This window comes from Adiantum capillus-veneris, chromosome 30 (assembly GCF_014529385.1).
Source record: "Adiantum capillus-veneris isolate H3 chromosome 30, ASM1452938v2, whole genome shotgun sequence".
NCBI classification, from domain to species: domain Eukaryota; kingdom Viridiplantae; phylum Streptophyta; class Polypodiopsida; order Polypodiales; family Pteridaceae; genus Adiantum; species Adiantum capillus-veneris.
Window position 1 is genome coordinate 16,419,760 of NC_140960.1, and position 13,056 is coordinate 16,432,815.

At 42.4% G+C, this 13,056-nt stretch overlaps 1 protein-coding gene across 1 annotated transcript; it reads right to left on the bottom strand.

Annotated features, from left to right (window-relative positions):
• Positions 1-7,659: 7,659 nt before the first annotated feature.
• Positions 7,660-12,331, bottom strand: LOC147417600 (uncharacterized). The gene is made up of 2 exons (XM_086507557.1): positions 9,234-12,331; positions 7,660-9,058 (listed from the first exon to the last, which is right to left on the bottom strand). The coding sequence occupies exon 1, from the start codon at positions 12,168-12,170 to the stop codon at positions 9,237-9,239; it is 2,934 nt and encodes a 977-aa protein (XP_086363683.1). The 5' UTR covers positions 12,171-12,331; the 3' UTR covers positions 7,660-9,058; positions 9,234-9,236.
• Between the last annotated feature and the right edge of the window lie 725 nt (positions 12,332-13,056).

A 13,056-nucleotide genomic window follows, 5' to 3' on the forward strand; every position in this document is an offset into this window, starting at 1 on the left:
TCTCCCTCTTCCTCTAGTGAAGCTTCTAGCTTTTCCTCTAATAGTGCTAGATGCGGAGCCAGGGATTAGGAAAGAAGTGAAAGAACTATTGGGTATTGTGAGAGAGTTTGGACTATTAAGAGAGCGTGTGTTATCTTCTTCAATACATGGTTTAAGAAAACTTATCACAAATTTAACCCCTTTATAGTTTGCATGGGTAGTAAGGTAGGTGTCCGCTTCATCAAATTTTACCTCCGTGAGAATGTCGAGCATCATGCTTCTAAATGAAGTAAAAGGAAATTTGGGCAATCACAAGGGATCGGACATGTCCACCAAGCCAAGAACATGATAGGAAAAGATGAAAATCCATTGGATTTTTAGGAAACAGGAGCTCAAGATGGTTCAAAATGTACCAAATAGCATGGTCAAACCACATGATACTTAGAGTCACATGTCACTTTTGAGTCAAAAAATTTGTGAACATGCTTTAGGTAGGGCCTATAAACATTCCAAACTGATTCAGTGTAGTAGTTGGCGTTACTTTTGGCAAACTCCATGACACCTTTTGTGCGAATGTAGAGCCCTGCATTGGACGCCCATTTAGAGTGATCTACAAAATTAAGGTTAAAAGGTGCCTTAATGAGTTCTGTTTTATCCAAGGACTATCCTTCCTTTGGTATTTTAAGGCAGCAATCCTCGATAATGGCAGCAAGAAGCTTAGCGAGGTAGATCCAAGTTTCACTGAGGATGGGTGCAGAAAAGGCGTTGGTAGTAAAATCCATTGTTGGTCGTCAACTACAACTGACTCTACTTTAAATTTTCTAATTGGAAGAAAGGGGAAGACTTTAGAAACCTTTGGGACCAATTTAATAGAATGATTTCACTAAGAGTGCAGAGATTATTTTGGAATTCTTTCACAATTTCCAAAGTAGCTTTATCTCAACAAAAGAGACCGCCAAATTAAGGGACAATAGAGGTGGCAAGAGTACCCACAAAGTTTCTTTAAAATTTTGGCAAGATCAACATCGGATGAGGAGAAGTGGGCCAATCCTTGAGTATATTGTTGAGCCAAAATAGGGAACTAGGAGATTAATTCAAAGATCATTGTACAACCTTCCTCAAGCTCTCTATTTAGAGCAGTGAGGATTTTGACATAATCATTGAAGAAAAGGAAGCATAAAATAGGGGATTTATTTTCTACTGATAAGGAAGAATCACAAATTAGTTGAGAGGCATCCAAGGTACTAAAACATCAAAGTACAAGAGAGCTAGCCACATAAAGAGGTTCAACATCTAGCTCGATACCTTGAGAGAGGGCCAAAGCTTGTGTCAAAAAAAGTGTTGCATTACTTAAAGAGATAAAGCTAGTTTGAATATAAAAATTTCTTATTTTTGGCTTTCCTATCAAGAAAAGGCCTAGTCCTAGGGGGGGAGGATTTTATGTGTGGAGTTTTCTTTCAAATATTGTAAGATTGCGGCATGTTTTTTAGGGTTGTGTTGGATAACCCTCATTCAAGGAGTCGGTTTAAAGAAAGATTGTTCCTGAAATCAATAGAATGTCTTTAGAAAAGAAATGAAACAAGGGCAAGTAAAATTGGGGTAACCTACAACCTTAAATTGGCCAAGCCAAAGGACTACAACATTTGTGAGTAGGAACCATGTCTATAGTCATAGATTGACCATCTAACACTTCTCAACCTAAATAGGAATCACAAATAGTGGGTCAATCTGATCCTACAGGCATGAAGTAAGCTAAACCCAACATCCCGGTCCACCAGCTAATTGAGAGGGCCTTGTGTTTAGGATGTGTGTATTTCTCTATTAACACTAATATGTATACACAAAAGAATATTATGTTCGAAAGATAACTAGCTTTACACAACTGGAAGGTGATTTGCACGAAAACGACTTGGTATCAAATTTGTTTTTATACAATATAGTTAGAATGAGGGATCATTAGGACAAGAGTTATAGATGACATCAATACTAAAATTGGCCATCATCTTCAAAGTAGGATAGCAACTAAGCTAAACCATTTTAAGCAAAGATAGGATTCTCACTTACATCCACATAAGCAAGGCAATAGATTTATTAGCCTTAGATACGTTTTACAAGTGTCAAAGGACCTATAAGTTGTAATCTCGAACTTAAAATAACTATATTAGCAACTATCCTAAAAAGTTCTTAATTAGTGTGAATTTGTTTATTAAGGACAACTTGCTTTCTTTCTTTCTTTCTTTCAACAACAACCTCAAAAAAGGTCAGCATTCCTTTTGCTAGGTGAATTTTTTGATTTCTTTCAAAACATACAAATACTAAGGTTTCCTACCTTTTCCAAAATTAACAAGTAATCCAAGTTTTTGCTCAATGTATTAACCAAGAGATAAACAACACATGGTTAGGCACACCTCAAAGGCAGGAAGTTGTTCAATAATTTCCATGATGTAATATTCAAACCAGAAATACACACAGCGACCCTCACTCTCTTTCACAGTTTTTACACAATTAGTCAAAGCTAAGTGAGGGAGTTCAAACCCCTCACTTTTTTAAATAGGAAGCGATGTATGTAAGTGGAGTTCCATCAATATTTTCAAGCTGAGCAAAGCCATCACAACAGAAGCCAGTGGCAAAATCCCCAAGCAATCCCCGATTAGTGCTCACAAATGCTTCAAGACAATAGTATAGGCTTAGATTCAAGAGAGCCCAAGGATCAAAGAAGGAGAGAGCGTGGGCGAGAGAGAGAGAGAGAGAGAGAGAGAGAGGGGGGGGGGGGGGGGGGGGGGGGGGGGGGGGGGGGGGGGGGGGGGGGGTAGGAGGAGTGCAAATAGGAGATGTCAAGGCATCAAAAAAACCAGCACAGGAGGAGAGACGAAATTAAATGCAAGGATAAGCTGCAATCAAGCAAGACAAGTACCCAATTATCATGCCAGGGAAGAGTTCATGCCCTTTTAAGGGTTGCTCTATCTAGGGGTAAGGTCCCCACAAAGCCCCCATTAAAGTAAGTAACCCCCCCCCCCCCCCCCCCCCCCCCCCCAAAAAAAAAAAAAGTCATAGGTTTTTTGAGATATAAGGCTAGAAGATCTCTACAAGAGCTTCAAATAAATACATAATAATTAAATGCAAGCGTCGTAAGTTTTTGGGGGTATAAGGCCAGGAGATCCCTACAAAGATTCAAATAAATACATCAGAATTAAAGCCATCACAAAAGAAGCCAGTTGTAACTAGGGTCTCTCCTCCCTCATATTGGCTTGCAAGCACTAAGGAGAGAGGACCCTCGGACTTTGTACTTTGCTAAAGCATTAATATATTAAAAAATACGAAAAGGGGCACCATATTTTGGGGCCAATACCTTGGGCAAGGAACTACGATGGGCTGAGTCGTCTCTTTCTATAATTGTGATAAGTTGTTGAGTTATCTTTAAGTAATTTCTCATGTGTCATTCCAAATTCTCGACTCGGGGTGCCCAAGTCGATTACAAAAAATGATCCAAAAATGGCATTTTTACTACAAACCTGACCTGTAACAACCTAGTGCAACACACAAACAACACGCCCAAGGAGATCCCAAGTTTGAGGTAAACGGTAACCCCATCTACCCTTGAGCATGTGTCATCAAGCATAAGCCAACGGCCTTTTACCAAAGCAAGACATCTTTTTCAAGGTAGATCCTCAATGTACCTAATTTTCAAGACCAAATTAGGTACATAATCAATGTGTCATCATACCAAATTGGGCAAAAATCAAAACAAGCCTACAATTAAACCTTAAGCTATCTCTCTAGTTGGACAACCATGTCAAAAATCAGTTGTGAAGATGTCATTATATGTAGTGCCAAAGTGAGGTGAGCAAAGCAAGAACATTTAGCTAAACTAGTGGCATCATTACATAGAAGATTCCAAGGTAGTCAACACACATAATCAAACGAAAATAGACAGACAATGAAGGACCTAAGACGAAGATGCACCCTCGAGAATCTCCATGTGTTGCAAGACAGGTGAAGCACTCCAAAATCAGTGACCAATAGAATATCACACTAAAAGAGCCCTCAAAGCATACTTCAAAGCGGTACAGGCAGATTACAGATCAATGAAGATACATGAGGGAGAAAAAACACAGAGAAGTGATATTCAAAATGAAGCCATGCATGGCAAGGACAAAGGGAGGGTGCAACCCTCTTAGACTAATGAAAGCCCAATGTGAGATGAGCTTAGAGAGGGATTGGACCTTCATAGGAGGCTACTGTGGGTGTAAAGCTATTTGGCAGAGTTAGGTAAGTAAGGACATATTTTTTAGTAGAGAGGAGATGCAAATACTAGGACATACCCAAATTAGGGGTGGGGAGAGTATGTATATGTATATGATGCATTTATACATCTATTCATCTGATGACTCTAGATATTTGTAAATAGGTATGTGTATGTACATGTGCTCTAAGGATTAATCACATACTTGGATGGATAGTAATTTTAGGGTTTTCTAGTGTTAAGGTAGATGGAGGCTGCTTAACTACATGGGTGGTGGTCCTATAGAGTACAACATGAAGCAGGCTATTACAAGAAAGTCCTTATAAATTTCTAAAAGTATTGGGTCCATTCTTCCAACAAGGTGGAGAACAAGAAGATAGCTCCAGATGATGGAAAAAAGGCCACACTCAAAGGTTTATTTATGGAATGGGCTAGGTTTCATTTGCAAGTTAGCAAGGTGAGAGCGAATTTTACAAAGGCTCTTGAGGGGATTTGGGCAAGGGTTGGAATTTCAAAGAGATGGGACTTAAAGCAAGAGTAGAGAAAGGGGTATGGTTAACCTTAACCTCAAATCCATCAAAAGAAGAGGGATTGAAGATGTTCCCTCTCAAGGTGCTTTTGCGAATGAAGGCAACCTTTCAGTGACTAGGATGCATAGACTTCCGGAGGAAATAGTAGAAGTACTAAGACGGGGCTTTTGAAAGCAATGGGAGCTAAGGATGCCATAGGAAGTAAGAAGAGCGCAATGTGAAGTTTAGAATAATTGCTTGGCTAGATGGGTGAGCCAGAAAAAAATTGGTTTGTAGAAAATAAAGATAGTATGGCTCTTGGCTCATAAGTTCGTAGAAAGGGTAATGAAATTTAGAGAGAGAGAGAGAGAGAGAGAGAGCGAGAGAGAGAGAGATTGCACTCACATTCAAAAGGTCTATACGCACAAGTTTTTGCATCATTGAACATGACAAGAACCAACATGTTAACCATCAAACACCAAGAAAACAAGAGATGGTCAGCAAGGGACCATTCCCTTCACTGTCAAGTCTGGGGCCAATGCACTATGCACTAGGAATATCCTCCATGACATTGCTATGCATGACCATCCTCATGACACCAACACCAACCTTGCACCAAGTCTTTATAAGTCAAAGGAGCACCCTCTGTTCCAAGTCCAAACCTTACATCAGTGCTGCACTACTACAATCCTTCCACACAAGGGTAGGACATCTGAGAGCTGATCTGGGGTGCTATGATGATAGTACATAAAAGTATTTTATGGCAGGGCTGTAACTGGATGTCAATCGTGAAACCTGGCTTCAATTAGCAACAGAAAAATAGAGACAAATGTCAAAGGGAAACTTCATAAATGACTGGTCATTCCATTCGCACACTCTACACAAGAATTTATAAACCAAAGTAATGTTCACTATATCCCAATCACTACCATGGACGGAGCTATCTAAACTGATGCCTTGATTATATGGAATGCACCTTACAACATGTTCAATTGTATATACCTTAGTCATACCCTTCTCTTCACAAGATAGGCCAATAACGTTGAAATTGACCCAATCCCCCTCGAATTGAAACACAAGAAATTTAGGACAAATTCTCACAATAATTCCCTCATACTAACTCTCATCATCATGAGCTTCTGTGAGGAGGAACCGCATACCTAGCTAGATACAATTGGGAGCAAGGGACAACCGGCCCGGGGAGGGGCGCAAGGGGGGGTCCCTTGCCCCCAATCGTACCTAGCTAGGTATGCGGTGGCTCTCAAGCAAAAGCTCAAGATGTTATGCATTCTATGAAAACCATTGAAAAAGACTGTTTTCCTAGATGAGAAAATTTCAAAATCTTCTTGTACCTGGATCCACCCCTTGTATGCAGATAATGTGTAAGTCATACCTAGGGCAAGCATGTAATGTCCTATGGAAACTATTGTGTGATTCATCAATGATCAAGTCTTTTATGAGAATAGATTTCTACCGAAGAGGGTTTGGTCATCGAGCATATTTACTACTTATACAAGAGAAGCCCTCGAAAGAAAGTTACCAAAGACCCCACTTTGACAAGCCAGGGAGAAACTAGGCAAAAGGATGGCCACCCAAGAAACAATTTAAAAAACTACTACTAGGCCTTGAAAGCTTGCAAGCCAAAGTAAACATTCCAAATTTGGCATCCTTTGGTCGCTCTATATATATTTACTGTATTTGATGTAATATCAAAAGAAAGCTCTATTATCTTGTACCTGATAAAATATTCCACTTCTACAAACGAGGACTTACACTTGTTATTTTTCTAATTGAGGAAAAACATGAAAGAGTTTTACTTATTGGGTAGGCACTACCCAATAATGTGGTGGATGTTCAGCAAGTTATGAACTCGATAATATAATCACCTATCAAATGTTCTTGGAAGTGGTATCAGAGGAAAACCCACTCAGAATCTCTAGTCACATCAGTCAGCATGCAAAAGGAAGGATTGAGAGCTCAAAATTTTAGATAATTGAAACATGAGCACTTTATTAGAACCTAGAAAAGTACCATAGCTGAAACTTGTCCAGGGTATGCTGTGAGTGTTAAACAAAATTTTAGAAGATGAATATCTATGAGCTCCTCCTTGTAACCTGCCAACTTAAAATGCAGATTACTTGTCATGGATGAGTGATGTAGCAGCCCATCAAGCAACCACCTTACACCATAATTCAGGATAGTCACACCAAATCGACAGAGACAGACAATGGATGACTCCAGAAAAATTCTCGTACTTTTCTGAAATGTAGTGCCTTGATAAGTGAGAGGACACCCAAACAGAAATCTGTGGCCCTTACCCTCCACACAAATTCCTCCAGCATTTTCTTACCTAATATCTCTTTGCATAGTATAGAACCCGAACCCGACCAGGATACTTCCACTAAGAGCATCAGTGATATCAAGGAAACTAAATGAGGGTGGACAACAAATCAATGTCAAAGAGGGAAGAAAATAATGCCTATGGGAGTACATGCATGTTCGGGCACACACAAACGCGCACAAGTAAGACACTGTAAGACAGATTCATTACGTGATTCTAGTTTTCAATTGTGAGACAGATTTTATTTACAAGTAAACATAAAATAAATGTAAATATGTTTGCAAGGTTGGTTGTCATAAAATTGCTGATATGAAACAGAAAACGATCCAGAATAGTTATGAATGCAACCCACTCCAATGTTTTTAGCATCACACAACAAAATGTGCTCAGCAATCTGGTTCTTAGGTAGACTTTATGGTTACTAAGAACCATAAAGAATCTAGCACTCGTTATATACAGCAATCACTAAAAACAGACTACAAGAGCCTTCTGGCATGAATGTACTCAAAATGCAGATACAAACAATATGATAAGAACAGCTGACAAGTATGTTCATAATTGTTCATGACACAGCTCAGCAAACTCACTAGAAGAGAAAGTTCAAGTAATTATCACCGAGTCAAATACGAAAGTGTCTAATGAACAGGGGTGAGCACATTCCACAGTCCAACTGCAATCATGAGACCCAATCCTGCTCTCCTTTCAGCTGGGGTACATGAAAAAGTAAGCACTCCATTCCCAACGTGCTAAGACAAAAAATGAAAGAACTCCTTTGGCATAAACATTCTAATTTTGGAGGAAGGCTGGGTTCCCATTTTAAATACTGCAGCAACATAGCAATCCACCTGTCTAACTATATGAGAGTGCAGAATAACACCAAATCTCGGTCAGATTATCAAAAGAAGCTTACATATCAGGCGTGTCCAACAAGGGCTACAATCTCCTGATTCTGAAACTCATAGAATAAAAGCAATAACTAGATTTTATCATATTTAGCAGTCGAACAACTGGCATGTCAGAACCTGAATTCAAGATGCCCCATCATATAATGTATGGTTTATGAGACGACATAGGAAGTCATAACACATCGTTCATTCCATAGAACAAAACGAGTACAGCTCAGAGCACACACTGTAACAAAAAAGTTAACTCAGCACAAACATCGTAGAAAGCTAATTCGGCACAAACACCTGTAAGAAAGAAAAAGGCAAACGAAGATTAATGTTCAGGCTATGAAACAGTCACCTGAAGAGCCCTTCATCCTTTCAAACGTACTCTCTGCAGTGCTCCTAATCACCTGCTAGAAGGCGCATAATGCAGAGCTAGCACTAGCAATGTAAGTGCACCCTGCTCAGGTTAACAAAAAAAGACCCTAACCTCCTCTTTGATAAGTGTGAGAAAACCGAGCGTAATCCAAAGAAACCACAGATAACAGAGATAAGCAAATAAAATGGTTATGGCTGAAGCCATGAAACAGGCTCACTTCAGACTCTGCAAACTAACAAATGGAAATCAATCCAAACCACATCCTGACATCAATTCAACAGAGGATCCATGAGTTAACAATATGCACTCCAAACCTTAAACAGATTGTTAAAAAAAGGCTGTCAAAATTCTCCAGTAACGAAAGCACGGACACCTGTGCAAAATAAGTCAATAAAAGACACAGAACCTTGGCTTATCCCTCCAGCTGCTGGAACAAAGGCAACATGAGCTTTACTAAGATGCAGAAGCAAATGTTAACCATGATTAGCAGACTACTAAATCAGAATCGGAACTAGGCCTAATCCTCCAAGGTTGGTCATCTTTAGGAAGCCGCAGTACCGTAGCATCCCCAAGAATAACAGACAACGAAAAAAAAGCCTTTAGTACTTGATGGATCAGAATGTAAAAATGAGTAGACGGCTATCTTTCCAACCACAAGGTCAAACTCTTGCTCCCATGCCTCTGCTGTCAACAAAAGAGTTAGACAACCATACTCCACACCTGTCAATCAGTGACATAAAAAACATTTAAAACACCATATTAGTACATGCCTGCACCATAGAGGTGTTCCTACACACCTTCAACCATCAAGAAATCTTCAAATCATACTACAAATTTCATGCCATTAAATGATTAAAGTTCGAAGACATTGATGTTAAGGCTACAACAAGCATACCTGTTATCGCCCCATCTCAGACATGAATTTTTCATACTCGGACTCTACTCCTTCAGTCCGCTGTGTACTTGGTGCTGCTGGTGCAGTAGATGCATTGCTTGTCAATGCCCATGGAGGAGGTGGGCCTGCACTAGGTGTCGGTAAAACAGCACCTGCTGGTGGAGGTGGACCTCCATAAAACCCTGGATAAGGATGATATGGGGGATACGATCCGCGAGGACCGAGAGGAGCCACAACACCAGGTGGCAGTCCCATTGGCCTTGGCATCAAGGGGGGAGCACTTGAAGCCACTCCAGGAGCCTGTGAGCCCGACACACTTGGCGTACCACCTGGAGGGGCTTGAGGAACAACACCAGGTGGAGCAGATGATGGAGGCCTTTGCCCTACTACATTTGGATAGGCACTGACATAAGGTGGATATGGGACCGGAGCCCCAGGCGGGCCAGCTTGTATGTGCCCTTCCGTATGAGGAGCCCCAGGAGGGGCGGGCCCACCAGGAGGTCCATATGGATTATAAGGAGGCATTTGAGGTGCATTCCAAGGAGGGTGTGGGCCCATATAATTACCAGGAGGTGGAGGTGGGCCCGCTGGAGATGGCTGAGTTTGTGCTGGTGACTGCTGAGGGAAGCCCGTAGGCTGTATTCCAGTAGCCACACCAGGACCACCTGGAGGAGGCGGCTTGCCTGCAACCCTCACTGCTAAGACCTTGCCTTCTAACCTGTAGCCATTCATATGTTGCACAGCCTGCGCAGCAGACACAGCATCTGCAAACTTAACAAATCCATATCCCTTGCTTATACCAGTCAACCGATCTTTAATAAGCTTGATATCTTCAATTTTTCCAAAGGGGGAGAACAAGGCAATCAAGCCATCGTCATCTATAGTATGAGGTAAATACCCTACATAAAGATTCAGGTCATCCCCATCCTTGTTAAACCTTGATGAGGCAGGTGAAAATGACTGATTGCCAGGAGCACCAATTGCTGGGCGGGGACTAGCCCCATTGCCTAACCATGGAGGATTGGCTCCCTGTGGCCCTGGTAAAGCCATTGTTGGACCCATCTGTCGGCCACCGACATCCCCAGCACCTGCCCTGTTAGCAGAATCTGCTCCACCACCTAGCTCAGCTAAAAAGTTTTTATACTCATCATCCATCTTGCCTGGACTAGAACCTTTTACAGGGCAATCAATCGTAGGATGGCCACCATCCCCACAAATTCTACATACAACATCACTCTTAAACGTGGAGTTGCGAGCAGGACAAGCATACTGCCTGTGGCCAGGCTCTCCACAGAGGCGACAGAACTCGTCGTCTCTTATAGTACCATTGAGAGCTGCTAGTTCGCGTAACTGAGCCCTTTTGTGCTCATTCAATCCTTCATCGACAGGAACAAGAAGCTTTTCAACCATGCCAGCAGCCCTCTCCAAAGAATCCGCATTATCGGCTTCAACAAGCACGTGCAAATCCTCATTCTCTCCAGGGTCCGGTCTCATATCTCTTTTCTGTGGTAACCTCCCTTCCTTGGCAGATCCCTTACCCCTTATCACAATTTTTGCACCTGTCTCTCGCTCCATCCTTTTCTGTGTGTTCCCCCGGGGCCCAATAATTAGGCCAATGAAGTTGTAGCCAGGATAATCCTTGACAGGAATGAACAGCTTCTTGTAAAGCTTTGGAGGTCTGTAATCAGCAGGAGGTTTAAAAGCTGGATTTCTTTTTATTAATTCAGAAATTATCTCAATTCTTTCATGAGTCAGCCTCTCTCGTGCTCTAAACTCCCTGGTATTGACCCTTATCCCCATATTATCATATATGGGCTCAGGTGAGGGTGACCTATTACCATCCTCTCTGTCATCCAGAACTTGTCCGGTCTGCAGTCTTCTATTGAGATCCAAAAGCTTGATATTCAGAGCCTGAACCTCAGGATCGAGCTCTGCACCTCCCGTTAGTTCTTTCACAAAACCTGGAAGCTGGATCTGATTGAACAATGACTTGGGCTCCTCAGCTGACCAGCGAGATTTCCTCCGTTTGCCACCAGATTCAGCTGTATCCTGACCCTCACCTTCCCCATCAGGTTGAGGTTCCCACCTGCTACGCCGCTTTCTTCCAGTGCTAGTCTCTCCTGCTGAGACAGCCGGCTTACTTTCAGTCTGACTAGTTGTCAAAGATGACGCCTTTTCATTGCTTACCCCACTAGGGGCGTTCACTTGATCTTGCACGTCATTTATCCACCCCCCAACCCCTTGTCTTTCTTCTTTTGTGGTTGCCCCATTTTCTTGCTGGCCCTCCTCAGATATCCAACCTCCTATCCCCTCTCTTTCTGCCGAACGATCACCATTCCCATCAGGAGCAGATCCAGTAGCAGCATCTGCAGCAGTAGCTCTATAATTTCCATGCAAGTCACTACCTTGTCCATTGTAAACACCTTGTGCGCCCTGATCTGGAACAGAAAAGCCATAAGCATTGCTACTCTTTTCGCCTGTCTGAAAGTAGCCATCCTGCTGAGGATAGGCATAGCCAGAAAGGTCACTGGGTTTTGAGGAGGTATAAACATATGACGAACCTTGATTGGACATCTGATCAGAGCTGTAGCCATACCTGGGGCCGTCAGGGGGATGAGAACCAGAACCGTGTGAATAAGGGTAAGCGGTGCCATGGCCACTAACGCTAGAATCATTACCATGAGATGCGTCAGAGTATGGATAAACATGGCCATCGCTTGGCTGAGGAGGGTAGGCATGTTGCTGATTGTTGTAGGGAGTACTAGAGGCATACCCGGAGTAATAAGAGTAGTCTGGATACTGCCGCTGCTGCTGTTCCTGCTGCTGCTGCTGTTCCTGCTGCTGCTGCTGCTGCTGCTGTTGCTGTTGCCAAGCAGAAGAAGCCTCTGCGTTCAGCTCGCCTGGAGGGTAACCAGCCTCGACAAGGGGCTGCTCCATTAGATCTCGCGAAGAAGAATTGCGAACAAGACAGGCGGCAATCCACTTAGGGCCAAAAAGACCAGATAGCACAAATCTGGCATCGAATTGTCGAGCTTGTGCGCGCGCGCGTTTTGTGTGTGTGTGTGTGTGTGTGAGAGAGAGAGAGAGAGAGAGAGAGAGGTGCGCGTTTGGACGTGTGCGCGCGGGCGAGAGAGAGAGAGAGACTAGGGTTGAGAATAATCCACAACACAAAATTAATTTTTGGAACGAAATATTTTATTGTTGAATGAGAGAGGAATCATTGGTTAAAATATCACTAGGTGTTTTGCTCACCTAGCGTCGACAAGGGCCGTGCCTATTCAATTCCATGAACATGTCTGATTGGTGAAGTTATATACCACAAACATGTACAGGTTTTTGATCCTCTAACCATTAATGAAGTCTTTGGCACAGGTGTCCCTCTGCGCTAGTGTGCACTATCAAACAAGGATCGGTGGCCGCTCTTCCACCAACCTCTCTCCCTTGCTCTCTCTGTCGTCTTGTGTGTGTGCGTGTGTGTGGATAGACTAGCTTACAACCGTCAAATAAGGTTGGCTAAAGTTACGAAAAAACATAGTATATTGGTTTAAGATTTGCACCACTCCCTAATTTCACCATTGGATTCTTTCCACCACCACCTATTGTCCATCATTGTAGCTTATCACAGCTCATCCAAGGCAATTTTTTTATGCTTCCCTGTATGTATCCCCCTGGGGGTGTGCCCTTTGCCATTTGGAAGTCATCTCTCTCGCTACCAAAAGCCATTTTGTATGGGTTGTGGATTCCCCTCCAAATGAGCCCATAAATTCCTCTATTTCAAGGGAAAGAATTCCTAATGAAAGGAAACCCTAGTTGCCCCATTCCC